This window comes from Capra hircus, chromosome 11, assembly GCF_001704415.2.
Source record: "Capra hircus breed San Clemente chromosome 11, ASM170441v1, whole genome shotgun sequence".
NCBI classification, from domain to species: domain Eukaryota; kingdom Metazoa; phylum Chordata; class Mammalia; order Artiodactyla; family Bovidae; genus Capra; species Capra hircus.
In genome coordinates this window covers 3,955,332-3,971,571 of record NC_030818.1, presented here as the reverse complement: position 1 = coordinate 3,971,571, position 16,240 = coordinate 3,955,332, and the positions used below count along the sequence as shown (strand labels likewise).

Here is a 16,240-nt window from a genome sequence, read left to right as displayed (position 1 = left end):
CTGACTCTTATCTCATTCCCTAACATCCCATAGGACGAAGGTTGCTTTTAAATGTGTGTATGGGAGCAGTTGCATTTGATTTTTTTGTGGCTCGGACAGGAGAGGCATAATCTCTTCGAATCATCTTTAACTAAGACCCTGATGCTGGGAAAGATTGAAGGCAGGAGGAGAAGGAGGCGACAGAGGATGAGATGGTTGGATGGCATCACCAATTCAATGGACATGAGTTTAAGCAAACTCCGGGAGATTGTGAAGGACAGGGAAGCCTGGTGTGCTGCAGTCCATGGAGTCGCAAAGAGCCAGATATGACTTAGTGACTGAACATAACATAACTGAGAAAACAAAGTCCCCGAAAGAAAAGGACTAGTGTCTCCAAGGAGGCTTGCAGACCCCCACCCACACACCCACCCCAGAGCCCCTGTGCAGTGTGCTGTGGGTGGGAGAAGTCAGGCCAGGCTGGAGGTGACCAGGATTGCTTTGTATGACCTGTGTCTTTACCCATAGAGAAGGTAGCAGGGCCTGGAACCAACAGCCAGCCCGTGCCTCCGTGGACCACCGTGGGGCGCCAGAAGCGCCGAGGACCTCTGGAGCAGCCCCCCAGCCAGGAAGACAAACCTGCGGCCCGGACCTTGAAGTCTGACACAGGAAGGCCCGCCAAGGTACCTGAGAAAACCCAGGTGCTTAGAGTGGACCCTCTGTCTCTCTGTGTATGCAGGGGAGCGCCCCAGGTGGGGGCTGGGGGCTGGGACCCCCTGATGGCCCCATGTCCTGCACGGTCATTATAGCGACCCTCGCGTGTGATGACAGCTGATGTCTGCCCCGTGCATGTGCCCGGCGCCCAGGGCAGCAGAGGAGCCGTGGGCCACTCGGGCAGTGCAGACAACCCTCTGTTTCCCGGCTCCTTGGCAACATAGCTCAACATCTGGAGAAAGGGACCTGGGGTGAAAATAACTTCCCATTTGGATGCTAGGCAACCATGTCAGCAGCCCCATCTTGACTCATTTTGCAGTAAATGACCAAGCCCTGCACGTGCTGCTGCCCTGGCTGCCCACTGGGGTCCATACTCTTCACCAACGTCCGTAGGGCTGGACCCCGGGGGTCCCTTGTACACTCCAGACTGAAAACAGTTTTCTCCAACGCAAACAATGGTGCTTAAAAGCAGGCTGACACTCACAGCTTTTGGGTTCCCCCCAGTCACCACGGTAAAAATCCCAAATCGTGTTGCAGCCGTGTGGGGAAGTGAGCTTGAGCTTGCAGTTGAACCTGCTTCTCTTCATCTTCACCAAAACCGCTGCTGTAGCCAAGCAGGCTTAGGGAATTCATAAAACAAATAGTCACCAGTGATCCTGGCATCCACGGTCATCCCAAGTGTCCTACAAGTCATAAAACTATCTCCAAACATGGTTCCTTTCGCCTTTCCAGTGGAACCTGGCCAGGACCAAGGACAGGTCAGGAATCAGGAGCAGGCCATGAGCAAGTCCATCCTGGAGGCTGGGTGGCAGCCAGTTGTGAACCAGAGCATCCCAGGGAGGTGCCAGCAGTGTTAGCCACGTCGGTGGAGGAGCCTTTATGGCTCGTCACCTGTGGGTATGCTTGTCCCCATCTGAATCTCAGGTGAGGGACCGCGTGTGTCTGTCTTGTGTCCTGACAGGAGCCCGGGAAGCATGCCGACTTTGTCCGCAGCAAGTCTTTCCTGCTGGCCCCGGCCAAGCCTCCTGCGGACCAGAGGCCGGGGGCAAAGCTCCGCCTCCAGGAGGGCCTGCAAAGAGGAGTCTCCCTGTCCCATCAGAATTTGGGTATGAAACCCGAAAATAGTGCTGAGCCCTTAGAAATGCATTTCCAGGTCTGGTCCTGCGTTGTTTTGTCTTTTCTGAATTATTTGCTGCCGCATTAATTTTCTAAGAAATTTTTATTTATTTTACTGCACCGAGTCTTCGTTGTAGCACATGGAATCTTTAGTTGCGGCATGTGAGATCCAGTTCCCTGACCAGGAATTGGACCCAGGCCCCCTGCACTGAGAATCCAGAGTCTTATCACCGGACCACCAAGGAAGTCCTGCCACATTGATCTTTCAGTTATTTATTATTATTATTTTTTAACTTACAGAAGAGTGACTTGATTTCTCTGGTGGCTCAGTGATAAAGAATCTGCCTGCTAAAGCAGGAGATTAGGTTCAGTCCCTGGGTCAGGATGATCCCCTGGAGGAGGAAATGGCAACCCACTCCAGTATTCTTGCCTGGGAAATCACATGGAAAGAGGAGCCTGGCAGGCTGCAGTCCACGTGGTCTTGAAAAGAGTCATCATCTAAACGGCAGTAATAATTGCTTTATAATGTTGTATGTTGATTTTTTTTAAAACAGCTTTTATTGAGATAATCATTCACACGGCCCCCTAAAAAATCTCACCCATTTTAAGCATACAATTCAGTGAGTATATATTTATCAAGTTGTCCAACCATCACAGTCCAATTTTGGACCATTTCCTTCACCTTAAAGAGCTACCCCACACCCATTCACAGTCATTCACCATGACCCCCTCCAGCTTAAGCAACTGCTAATCTCTTTTCTGTCTCTCTGTATATTTGCCTTTTGCGGGGGCCTTTCTTATAAATGGCATCATAAAATATGTGTTCTCTTGTTTCTGGCTGCTTTCGCTGAGCATAATGTTTCTAGATTCAGCTTTCTTGTGGCATGTAACCGTAATTTTTCAGTTTAGTTTTCATTTTGCTAAAATATATATAACACAATTCACCATCTTAACCCTATCTTAAGTGTCCCTTTCAGTGGTGTTAAGAATATTTACACACAGAGTTCCTGCAGTTTTATCATGAAAGTTTCTCTCAACTCACCACATTGCTGGAACTGTAAATTATCCTATGCCGACATCTTCACACATTTGCACGTTTTATGCTTGAGACCATGGTTAAGACTCTAGACATGTTTTTTAAAAGGCCTCCAAGAAGCTTAAGTGCAAATCCAAACTCTTTTCTCACGTTTCTGTTTGTTTTGTCTTCTCTCCAGCAGCCCCGTCGGCAGTGATGATGGAGAAAGAATTGCATCAGCTGAAGCGAGCCAGCTACAGCAGCACAGATCAGCCCTCCTGGATGGAGCTGGCCAGAAAGAAATCGCAAGCTTGGAGTGACATGCCCCAAATTATAAAATAGGTTTAACAGTGCTTGGGTAAAGAATGTCTACTTCCTTGACGAGTCACTTCCTTTCGAACTGCCACTCAATCAAGGCAAACAAACTGTGAAACTGAAGAGAGATTTTATCATCAGGTTTCGAGAGATCGAGCTCAGGGAAGAGGGAGGAACCAGGCAAGCAAGTCAGACGGACGCACGGCCCCGGGCCCCAGGCCAGAGACGCCCGAAGACAAGAACACCATTGAAAAGGGCCAGGGACGAGGTTCTGTGCCCGCAGGTATGAATGTGAGTCTTTCAGAATCCCCCAGAGAGAGAGGGCTCAGGCAGGGAAGAAACTGCGGATGAAGCGCGGATACAGAACTCAGGTTGCCTTCCAGGAGAACGTGTGCCCGCGCCTCCACCAGAGATCAGCTTGTGTCTCTGGGCCCCTGTCCTGCCTGCGGAGTTCGTCTTCTCCTTTCACGTTTACCGTTAGGCATGACATTCATGGTGAAACGCAGACGTTTTTTCCAAGAGCAGCTATCACACGGTCCGCTTCCCTGAAGGCAGCCACTCCACGGAGGAGTGGAAGGAACACAGCGGGCTCCATCGATTCATAGACTCCTTCCAAAATTAGTTTGAACAATGCATTGCCTGTCGAATAAAAGGTTTCAGACCTGACACGTGTAAGTGTGATTTTTACTCAGGCTGTGACAGTGTCCTCCAGCAACTGAGTTAACTGCAGTGTGTGGAATTTTGTTGAATAAGAGAGTTCATGGTCAAACCTCATGTTGGGTTGATTGGGGAGTTTGGGTTGTATGAGATTCTCCCCGCCCCAGGAAAACTTTGGTGTTCATTTTTGGAAATCAGAAGTTACTGTAGATTTTTGGCTCTTTATAACTATTTGATACAATGTATTAAAAATATAAGATTTCTTTTAAAGCTGACATTTTTCAGCATCTCATTCATCTAACCTGTTTGTTTCTGTTGAAATCTAGGTTCTCAGTACATTAAGCAGGAGGAATGTGCAGCAGCCAGCAGAGTAAGAGCATATATTTGAAATCTCAGAATTATGTGTCAATTATATAACGCCTTTCTTTTTAAAAACCTTTCCAATTTGTTCCTGTGAACAAGCCAATCTCCATGGGAATGTGTGTAACTGTCCCTTCAGAATAAAAAAGATCTCATATATAGTATAATTTGATTTTATATACCCTAAGTTCTGCTCCTTTTATTGTATTTTTCCATCCTCATGAATATTTTTCTGTTAGAACTACACTGCTTCGTTGAGTCTACTGTATTGAAAAAGTCCTGGAGTAGTTGTTTTCTCCCCCAATCAAATTGACCTATTAATTGCATTCTCTTAGAGAACACCAAGGTGGAATTCGCTGGGGCACGTGCTCTAAGCAAGAACTCCCTTCATCCAGTCTTGCTCCAAAAGCTTGGACATGAATAGCTTTAACTAAGAAAAAACTGTGTTGGCTATTACTGCTCAACGCCATGGTTTCTCCTGTTAGCAGAACATTTCAGATGAACCATTGTGAGGCAACGGATTTCACTGTGAGAGCAAAGGTATTTGGTTCCATTTTGTTCAAATACAGGTTGATACCCTCTCTGTGTTTCAGGACTGGCTTTTGTTCTCTCTGGCACCTGAGAAGTTAGGAGAGTATAGAGTTTTCAGTTCAGTTCAGTTGCTCAGTCGTGTCCGACTCTTTGCGACCCCATGAATCACAGCACACCAGGCCTCCCTGTCCATCACCATCTCCCGGAGTTCACTCAGACTCACATCCACCGAGTCAGTGATGCCATCCAGCCATCTCATCCTTGGTCGTCCCCTTCTCCTCCTGCCCCCAATCCCTCCCAGCATCAGAGTCTTTTCCAATGAGTCAAGACTCAGGGAATTCACTGGTAGGGGGTGGCAGTGATATTGCAGCTGCCTCCCTTCCCTCTGCCCTGCGTGGAGGTGGTGACCCTCTTCCCTAGCAAGAGGAGTTGAGACAGAGACCAAAACTTAAGATGATGTGGGCAGTCTAGAATGGCAGCAGAGATGGTAAAAGCCTGAATGGAATCGTCAGCCTCGGTTTTCCTAAAAGACAGCAGTTCCTGAGTCTCTCCTCTGTCCCAGGCACTGCTCTGATTGCTTCTCAGATTATTGTTTATAATCCTCTCCACAATCCTTCAGAGATAAGAACCTATCTCCACTTTGCAGATAAGGAAACAAAAGGTACTTTATTGCGATTAAGGTCACCTGTCCAAGATCTCATAGCAGAGTGCCTGGAAGTGACCCCAGGCCCCATGCTTTTAACTACAACCCTTGAGTGGATCCCCATTTTTAAAAAGTAGTAGTGTGGAAGTGAGTGTGTCCTCAGAGATGTAACACAAAAGGAGCACTAAACTTGCCTTGAGGGCTCTTGTGTGGCTAGAGGCTGAATTTTTGTGTCTTCCCCAAATTCATAGGTTAAATCTGAAGGCCCAGTGCAACGGTGTTAGGAGGTGGGGCTTTGGGGAGATGATTAGATCATGAGGATGGAGCCCTTATGAATGGGATTAGTGCCCTCCTTGTCCCTTCTGCCATGTGAGGAGATGGCCGTGCACATCCAAAAAGAGGGCTTTCACCAGGTGCTGAGTCTGCAGGCATCTGGATCTTGGATTTCCTGGCCTCCAGCACTATGAGAGACCAGTTTCTGTTGTTCATAAGCCATTCATTCTGTTATAGCAGCCGAAACAGACTAAGACGTGTGTCCTGGGGATAAGGTATCATGATGCTTCCCCTGCTGACCACCTTCACTCCCGCCCTTCAATTCCATAAAAGGACTGGAGAAAGTGTGAGGATTCTTTTGTTAGTTTGTAATCCTGATCACCTACATAGACAAAGGGTGTTTCCATTCATTCCTTCACTTCATGTAGTGCCCCACCTGTGCGTGGACGCTCTACCAGGGGACTCGGGGCAGCCTGAGGAGCAAATGGGCAACCTGCCTTCTATTTATGGAAGGCGCCCTGCATAAATAACCATGAAAATGAGGAAAACGTAACAAGAGAGCCGCATGCAATGGTGGGCCCGAAACAGAGGGACTTGGTTGTGGCCGAAAGTCTCCTGGAGACTGGGTGGTTAGGAAAGGGTCTGCTCGAGAGATACGTGTGTGCTCAGTGGCTTCAGTCACGTCTGACTCTTTGCAACCCTACGGACTATAGCCCGCCAGGCTCCTCTGTCCATGGGATTCTCCAGTTAAGAATACTGGAGTGGGTTGTCATGACCTCCTCCAGGAGACCTTCCTGACCCAGGGATTGAACCCGAGTCTCTTGTGTCTCACGTATTCTTTACCACTAGTGCCACCTGGGAAGCCCTTGCTCAAGAGATGACTTAATTATAGAAGTGAGCCAGCCGTGCAGAGATCTGGGGGAAGACACTCCAGGAAGAAGGAGCCACTCTACCAAGTCCCAGTCCCTTGAACTTGGCCTGTTCTAAAACAGTGTTTCTAGCATGCTCGGGATGAGGGGAAGAAGGTGTGGACATCAAGAAGCAGGCCATGTGAGGAGACAGATTTGTTCTGAGTGCTTTGGAAGTCAGTGGAGGTGAATGATGGAGGGGATGGGATTTATATTTGAAGAAGATGGCTGTAGCTGATGGATGGGAATGGTTTGTGTGGAGACACAGTGGAAGCAGGAGGCTGGGAGGCTGTTGCCATGGTCCATGGTCCGTGCTCCATGGTGGTCTAGAGTCATGGTGGAGGTGGAGAGAAGTGGGTGGTGCAAAATGCTTTTAAAAGGGCAACATTCGTGTGCTGCTGGATATGATTTTGAAAAGGAAAGTGTGGAAATGACACCTACTTTTTTAATTTGAGTGTTTGATGCTGGAATTTCAGTTCTGCGCTATTTATGCGCTCCTTTTTGCCTACGCTGTCTTGGTTCCCAGCCGCAGGCTCTCTCTAGTTGCAGTGAGCAAGGCTGCTCTCCCCTCGCAAGGCGCAGGCTTCTTGCTGCAGTGCTTCTCCTGTTGCAGAACACAGGCTCTAGGCACCTGGGCTCCAGCAGCTGCAGCACGCCGGCTCAGTAGTTGTAGGGCATGGTCTTAGTTGCTCCAAAGCATGTGGAATCTTAGCTCCCCAACCAGGGGTCGAACCATGTCCCCTGCCTTGGCAGGCAGATTCTTAACCACTGGACCACCAGGGAAGTCCAATACGTACATTTTTGTTTCAAGATCCTGATGACTCATATCATTTACAGAAATGGCGGGGAGGGGGCTGATATACCACCAAAAAGGAGTTCAGTTGTGGACATCTTAAAGTTGCGGTTCCCATTACACCTGTAAGGGGAAATATAAAATAGAGTTACAGACTGAGGCAAAATCAGGATTAGATGGGCTAGGAATGCAAGGCCTGAAAGGAGGAGAGAAGAGTCCCTGGATTGACCTGAGGATTGGTGAACACTTCTAGATCCTCAGAAAGAGGAGCGAGCAATGGAGACAGGGAGGGTCTGTGAAGGAGGAGGAGGCAAGAGAAGGAGGTGTTGGCAGGAGGGAGGCATAAGTTGTGTAGGGGAGTATCTTCCAAGAGATGGGGATAAGGGTGATCCCTGACCCCGGGAACATGGAGGTCACAGGTGACCTTTTCCATTTCAGTGGAACATTGAGAGCAGAAGCACAGGTAGAGTGGGTCAAAGCCAACCAGCCTGTTGACGCAGGAGCTACACTCAACTTTCAAGAACTATTGCTGTGAATGTGTGTGTGCGTGCTCAGTTGCTTTAGTCATGTCCAACTCTTTGTGACCCCATGGACCGCAGCCCACCAGGCTCCTCTGTCCATGGGATTTTCCAGGCAAAAATACTGGAGTGGGTTGCCATTTTCCTCCTCCAGGGGATGTTCCCAACCCAGGGATTGAACTCACATCTCCTGCATTGCAGGCAGATTCTTTACGGCTGAGTCATCAAGGAAGTGTGAACAAAAACAAGACCAGGAGCTGACTGTGGCTCAGATCATGAACTCCTTATTGCCAAATTCAGACTTAAATCGAAGAAAGGAGGGAAAACCACTAGACCATTCAGGTATGACCTAAATCAAATCCCTTATGACTATACAGTGGAAGTGAGAAACAGATTTAAGGGCCTAGATCTGATAGATGGAGTGCCTGATGAACTATGGACAGAGGTTCATGACATTGTATAGGAGACAGTGATCAAGACCATCCCCATGGAAAAGAAATGCAAAAAAGCAAGATGGCTGTCTGAGGAGGCCTTACAAATAGCTGTGAAAAGAAGAGAAGCAAAAAGCAAAGGAGAAAAGGAAAGATATAAGCATCTGGATGCAGAGTTCCAGAGAATAGCAAGAAGAGATAAGAAAGCCTTCCTCAGCAATCAATGCAAAGAAATAGAGGAAAACAACAGAATGGGAAAGACTAGAGATCTCTTCAAGAAAATTAGAGACACCAAGGGAACATTTCATGCAAAGATGGGCTCCATAAAGGACAAAAATTGTAGGGACCTAACAGAAGCAGAAGATATTAAGAAGTGGCAAGAATACACAGAAGAACTGTACAAAAAAGATCTTCATGACCCAGATAATCACGATGGTGTGATCACTCATCTAGAGCCAGACATCCTGGAATGTGAAGTCAAGTGGGCCTTAGAAAGCATCACTACAAACAAAGCTAGTGGAGGTGATGGAATTCCAGTTGAGCTCTTTCAAATCCTGAAAGATGATGCTGTGAAAGTGCTGCACTCAATATGCCAGCGCATTTGGAAAACTCAGCAGCGGCCACAGGACTGGAAAAGGTCAGTTTTCATTCCAATCCCAAAGAAAGGCAATGCCAAAGAATGCTCAAACTACCGCACAATTGCACTCATCTCACATGCTAGTAAAATAATGCTCAAAAGTCTCCAAGTCAGGCTTCAGCAATAGGTGAACCGTGAACTCCCAGATGTTCAAGCTGGTTTTAGAAAAGGCAGAGGAACCAGAGATCAAATTGCCAACATCTGCTGGATCATGGAAAAAGCAAGAGAGTTCCAGAAAAACATCTATTTCTGCTTTAGTGACTATGCCAAAGCCTTTGACTGTGTGGATCACAAAAACTGGAAAATTCTGAAAGAGATGGGAATAACAGAGCACCTGATCTGCCTCTTGAGAAACCTATATGCAGGTCAAGAAGCAACAGTTAGAACTGGGCATGGAACAACAGACTGGTTCCAAATAGGAAAAGGAGTATGTCAAGGCTGTATATTGTCACCCTGCTTATTTAACTTATATGCAGAGTACATCATGAGAAACGCTGGGCTGGAGGAAGCACAAGCTGGAATCAAGATTGCCGGGAGAAATATCAATAACTTCAGATATGCAGATGACACCACCCTTATGGCAGAAAGTGAAGAGGAACTAAAAAGCCTCTTGATGAAAGTGAAAGAGGAGAGTGAAAAAGTTGGCTTAAAGCTCAGCATTCAGAAAACGAAGATCATGGCATCTGGTCCCATCACTTCATGGGAAATAGATGGGGAAACCGTAGAAACAGTGTCAGACTTTATTTTTGGGGGCTCCAAAATCACTGCAGATGGTGATTGCAGCCATGAAATTAAAAGATGCTTACTCCTTGGAAGGAAAGTTATGACCAACCTAGACAGCATATTCAAAAGCAGAGACATTACTTTGCCAACAAAGGTCCATCTAGTCAAGGCTATGGTTTTTCCAGTAGTCATGTATGGATGTGAGAGTTGGACTGTGAAGAAGGCTGAGTGCCGAAGAATTGATGCTTTTGAACTGTGGTGTTGGAGAAGACTCTTGAGAGTCCCTTGGACTGCAAGGAGTTCCAACCAGTCCATTCTGAAGATCAGTCCTGGGATTTCTTTGGAAGGACTGATGCTAAAGCTGAAACTCCAGTACTTTGGCCACCTCATGCGAAGAGTTGACTCATTGGAAAAGATCCTGATGCTGGGAGGGATTGGGGGCAGGAGGAGAAGGGGATGACAAAGGATGAGATGGCTGGATGGCATCACCGACTCAATGGACATGAGTTTGAGTGAACTCTGGGAACTGGTGATGGACAGGGAGGCCTGGAGTGCTCCCTGGTGTAATTCATGGGGTCACAAGGAGTCGGACAAGACTGAGCAACTGAACTGAGACGTGGGAGACCTGTGTGGCCAGCAGAGGGCTTGTGGTTAGTTGGTTACAAGGGACATACAGAACTGTGTTCATGCGTGGAAGAAAGTGAACTTGCAGGAGAGGAGAATTGCTGATCTTTGTGAAGCACACCTCACCTTCCAGGGCTTCCAACAGGATGTAATGCCTGCACGTGTGGGCTGCTCTTGTTCCTAGAGCCAGGAGCCCCCCATTTTGATCCAGCTGCCAGGGGAGGCCCCATTGTGATGGCAGTGCCCTAGTCACTTCCTCCCCTGCCTTTCCTGGGTCTACTGTTCCAGTTGAGTGCATTTTAGGGGGTTGTTGCTATCTTTTCGCAGAACTTAGCCCCTTGACAATCTGCAGAAGGAATCCAGGCACACCTGGCATTCTTTGTCTTGGTCAGACCTATTAAATATTTGGGGCCGGGATGGGGGTCTCCTGGAGGGGAAGCAGCCTCTCTAGCTTCCTCATCCCATAGTCTGCCCCCACCAGGGGGACAGGTTGCTCTTGATTTTTTTAAATTTAAGTTTACATTTTTTTCCATTTGGCTGCACCAGATATTTAGTTGTGACATGGGGGATCTAGTTCCCTGACCGAGGATCAAACCTGGGACCCTGCATTGGGATCACAGAATCTTATCCAGTGGGCCACCAGGGAAGTCCCAGATTGCTCCTGATTATCTCAAGTGCAAAGGTCCATATAGTCAAAACCATATTTTTTCCAGTAGTCATATATGGATGTGAGAGTTGGACCATAAAGAAGGCTGAGTGCTGAAGAATTAATGCTTTTGAACTGTGGTGTTGGAGAAAACTCTTGAGAGTCCCTTGGACAGCAAGGAGATCAAACCAGTCAATCTTAAAGGAAATCAACCCTGAATATTCATTGGAAGTACTGATGCTGATGCTGAAGCTGAAGCTCCAAAACTTTGGCCACCTGATGAGAAAAGCCAGCTCACTGGAAAAGACCTTGATGCTGGGAAAGACTGAGTGCAGGAGGAGAAGGGGCAACAGAGGATGAGGTGGTTGGATGGCATCCCTGGTTCCCTGGACATGAGTTTGAGCAAACTCCAGGAGACAGTGAAGGACAGGGAACCTGATGTGCTGCAGTCCATGGGGTCGCAAAGAGTCAGACACGACTTATCGACTGAACAACAACAATCAGACCTGCCTTGGTCCCTCCAGTCACTCACCCTCCAAGCAGCTTAACAGAATTTCTCCAAAACAAATGGAGTTATCTTACTGAGGGGAATTTCAATGAATAAAATTTTCTCCACTTCAAGCCGATCCGGTTGTTTGAAGAAAGAAGAGAGAATTGACTTATTCTGACTCCAGGGAACAAACCAAGACCAGAAATGAAAGTTCAAGAGGAAGACAAATAAGGAAACATTTTAACACTCACAGTTGTCTAGCATGGGACAGGATGCCTGGTCAAGGGTGAGCTCCCTGACACCTGAAGTAAGCAAGCAGAGGGAAGATGGCTGTCCCTCCAGGATGATGAACCTGTGCCTGCCCTGGAAAGGACTTTGGACTGGATGGCCTCCCCAGCCTGGAGCTTCTCTGGATCTATAACACGTCATTAGTTTTCTAATATGATTACATTACATTGCTCTTAATACTAATGACTGTGGGCTTTCCAGGTGGCCTAGTGGTGAAGAATCTGCCTGCCAATGCAGGAGACGTGAGTTTGACCCCTGGATCTGAAAGATCCCCTGAAAGAGGATATGGCAACCCACTCTGGTATTCTTTCCTGGGAAATCCCATGGACAGAGGAGCCTGGCAGGCTACAGTCCACAGGGCCACAAAAAAACCCGGTATGACTGAGGTGATTGAGCATGATTTACTAATTATTACCGAGAAGTAATCATCTAGAAAATAACCCCAGTGGACTTCCATGCAGAATGTAGTTTTCCCGAGCACTTTGGAAGCTTTCTACCACTGGAGAAGGAGGCCAGGTGGAACCAGCCAAGCAGAAGATGGTCCTTTCCGGTCGTCTCTAGAGATGCTCGTGACGTGGGAGAGAGGCAGGCCTGCCCCTCCCCCACCCCAGTCCGGAATCTTCTGGTCGGTTTTCTTTAAGTCTCATGTGGAGAGAGATACTAATTTATTCCTTGGTAGATGAAAATAATCTCTAGTAAAGAGGCTTTTCAGGACCAAGTAGCAGAAATAATGCAAGCTGAATGGGTGTGTTTGGGGGAATAGCACAGGTGTTCAGGCAGTGGTTGACGTTTGCTTTATCCATGTGGTCCAGCTTTCTTCCTGCCTCCTCCATAGGGAAATTATCCTCATTAACATGGAGATAAAAGGTTGATGTGTTTGTCATGCCCAGAAGGTTCTCAAAAACAATAGCAGTCGGGATGGCTGTGGGGTGTCCTCTAAAAGCTTGCTTACTGACTTCTCCTAAGAGCACCCAGAAATATCTGCAGAGAGACCAGAGACCTCTAGACCTGCACGCCCCTGAGCTCAAACAAACCTCCCTGCCAAGAACCTTGCTCAACAGTTGCTATTACATTTTGAAAAAAAAAAAAAACAAAGTCACCATTTATCTCACTATCCAGTTAAAAAACAAAACGAAACAAATTGTCCCTGAAAGAGTCCCCACAGGGACAAGAATTCTGCTATCAAACTTAGGAAAATAACAAAATTGCTACTAAGATGGAGGAAACTAGAGGCAAGTCATCAGGGAGTCCTTTAGGCAAAATAACCCCAGTCTTTCAGAAGCTGAAGTCTTTGAAAGGAGATGCTCCATCTTTCTTCCCAAAGGAGGAGGAGGAGGGAATATGAGCAGATTGCTTTCACTGTTGCCCACTCTCCCCACTTCATCCGCCAACTCATCCGCAAGGATCAGTTCCTCCCACCTGGTGGGCTTCCCAGGCTCTCCTGAGGGCCGAGCAGGAGGCAAGGTCTGGACGCTCACAACCCTGCCAGGTGCAGGGCAGCCCCCAGGAGCCCCTGCCTCAGATCGCCATGCCACTGCTGGTGCTGAAATGCCTTGAGCCCCTGGAAAGTTCCCAAAGGGTGGGGTCAAGGCACTAAATTCAAAGGTGCCAAGTTGGGAGCTGGCTTTTCTGGCAGTGGCTGGAGCCAGACGTGTCCTGGGTCACCTGGGGATCCTGGAGGTCTCAGCAGCTCCTGCTCTGACAGGCTGCCGTTCTGTGCATCGACGGGCCACCTTTGCACAGCTGGTAGCCAGTTTTCAGGGCTTTCTTCTATGTATGGCCTCTTCCCAGGGGCTGCTGGGTCATAGACTGAATCGTGTCCCCACATTCAACTGTTGAAGTCCTAACCCCCGTATCTCAGAATGTGACTGTACTTGATAGACCTTTAAAGAGGCGATTAAGATGAATGATTTCACTATGAAAGTGAAAGTGTTAGTTGCTCAGTCATCTCTGACTCTGCAGTCCCATGGGCTGTAGCCTGTCAGGCTCCTCTGTCCATGGGATTTCCCAGGCAAGAATACTGGAGTGGGTTGCCATTCCCCAACTGGGGATAGAACCCATGTCTTATGCACTGGCAAGTGGTTCTTTACTGAGGAGCTACCTGGGAAGCCCAATGCAAGTTAACGAGACTTACTGTGGTGGTCATTATGCAATATAAACAAATATGTCATATACCTAAAACTAATATGTCAATCATATCTCAAATTTTAAAAAATTTAAATCTCCGCCCTAGAATTTATAATATACATTTAGAATAATCTGAGTCTTTCTTCAAATAATATACTATTTCACAAGTATTGTAAGGATTTTATAACAGTATATTTTCAATTCTTCCCTCGCATCTCTGTGCCATTGTTATCATAAAGTATACTTTTACATATGCTATAAACATATTTTGTTGTTATTGTATTTGCTTTGAATAGTTATCTTTTGGAGCAAATAAAAATAAAGGATTTTACTTAACCTTCATTTATTTATGACACTCTTTTGAACTTTATCATATTCTTCTGCATAAAGAATTTCCTTTCCACCACTTTTATGGCAGAAAGTGAAAAGGAACTAAAAAGCCTCTTGATGAAAGTGAAAGAGGAGAGTGAAAAAGTTGGCTTAAAGCTCAACATTCAGAAAACTAAGATCATGGCATCTGGTCCCATCACTTCATGGGAAATAGATGGGGAAACAGTGGAAACAGTGGCTGAGTTTACTTTTTTTTGGCTCCAAAATCACTGCAGCTGGTGATTGCAGCCATGAAATTAAAAGATGCTTATTCCTTGGAAGGAAAGTTATGACCAACCTAGACAGCATATTCAAAAGCAGAGACATTACTTTGTCAACAAAGGTCCATCTAGTCAAGGCTATGGTTTTTCCAGTGGTCATGTATGGATGTGAGAGTTGGACTGTGAAGAAAGCTGAGCGCCAAAGAATTGATGCTTTTGAACTGTGGTGTTGGAGAAGACTCTTGAGAGTCCCTTGGACTGCGAGGAGATCCAACCAGTCCATTCTAAGGGAGATCAATCCTGGGTGTTCATTGGAAGGACTGATGCTGAAGCTGAAACTCCAGTACTTTGGCCACCTCATGCGAAGAGTTGACTCATTGGAAAAGATCCTGATGCTGGGAGGGATTGGGGGCAGGAGGAGAAGGGGACAACAGAGGATGAGATGGCTGGATGCCATCACTGACTTGATGGACATGAGTTTGAGTAAACTCCAGAAATTGGTGATGGACAGAGAGGATTGGCATGCTGTAATTCATGGGGTCAGAAAGAGTCGGACATGACTGAGCGACTGAACTGAACTGAACTGAAAGAACTTCTTTTAACATTTATGGCAGGGTAGGTTTGCTGGCAATTCCTCAATTTTTCTGTCTGAGAAAATTTTGAATTTCATTGTCATTTATTTTTTAAGGCTATTTTAACTAGGTATAGAATTTTGTATTGTGAGATTTTTTTCTCCCAGAACTTTAAAGATATTAATCCACTGTCTTCTGGCGGGCATGGTTTCTGACAAGAAGCCTGTTGTGGTTATTACCCTTGTCCCATGTATACTTGCTTTTTTGACTGCCTTTAAGATTTTCCCTTTGTCTTTGGTTTGCAACAGTTTGTATATGATACACCTAGGTATGTTTGTTTTTGGTACTTATCTTGTTTTTCTCTAATGTTCTTGGATCTGTGCTTTTGTGTCTGTTGTTAATTTTGGACAGTTCTCAGCCTTGTTTTCCCCCCAGGTTATATCTTCTGCTCATTTTCTCTTTTTATCCTGTGATTTCAATTATGTTTATGTTATAACTGAATGATCTGTTCTTCTGCTTGCTTGTTTTCACCATTTTCCCCCTTTGGTTTCAATTTGGGTAATATCTATTGAATTTCTTCAAGTTCATTCCTTATTCAGTTCAATGAGTTCTAATGATGAACCCATCAAAAGTGCTCTTCATCTCTGTTTCTGTGGGTTTGTGTGTTTAAAAAATTTTTAGCATTTCCATTTAATACTTTCTCATGGTTTCCATTTCTCTACTGAGATTACCTATTTGGTATTGCATCTACTTTTTCCTTTAGGTCTTTTAAAATATTTATCACAGTTAATGTCTGATCTTCAACTTGTGGGTCTGGTTCTCATGATTGCTTCATCTTTACAGACTATGTTGTTTCTTGCCTTTTTGGGTGTATATAATTTTTTATTAGAAATTGGGAATGCTGAATAAGACAGTAGATACTAAGGTAAGTGTTTTTTTTTTTTAATATTCGAAGATAGACCTACTTTGCCTTTGCCTAGGGCTTTAGTATGGTGAGTTGTGTTAATCTAGCCAGGAAGCGGGCTGATTTGAAGTTTCTATTTGATTTATTGCACTAGAGGCTTTAAGTCTTCTAGCTATCTATATTTATGGTGTGGGTTAATTTGCCAGTGAGTTTTTCTGAATTTTTGTTCTCCATTTGGTTTGGGGTCTTCCTCTACTCCCCAGAGAGAATCTATCTCAAGTAGCTTTCCCTACTGTTGTTGTTGCTGTTCAGTAACCAAGTCCTGTCCGACTCCGCAACCCTGTGGACTGTAGCACAACAGGCTTCCCTGTCCCTCACCTCCCTGCTCT

At 46.1% G+C, this 16,240-nt stretch overlaps 1 protein-coding gene across 6 annotated transcripts in view; it reads left to right on the top strand.

Annotated features, from left to right (window-relative positions):
* Window positions 1-3,802, top strand: part of KIAA1211L (KIAA1211 like) — a 125,625-nt gene extending 121,823 nt beyond the window's left edge. For 3 of the 6 annotated variants that reach the window (XM_018054906.1, XM_018054907.1, XM_018054903.1), the window contains exons 8-10: window positions 505-677; window positions 1,652-1,796; window positions 3,021-3,802. In XM_018054906.1, coding sequence (XP_017910395.1) covers window positions 505-677; window positions 1,652-1,796; window positions 3,021-3,163 — 461 coding nt within the window. In that variant the 3' untranslated portion in view covers window positions 3,164-3,802. The remainder of the gene's footprint in view (window positions 1-504; window positions 678-1,651; window positions 1,797-3,020) is intronic. The other 3 variants (XM_018054904.1, XM_018054905.1, XM_018054908.1) reach the window with 3 other exon arrangements.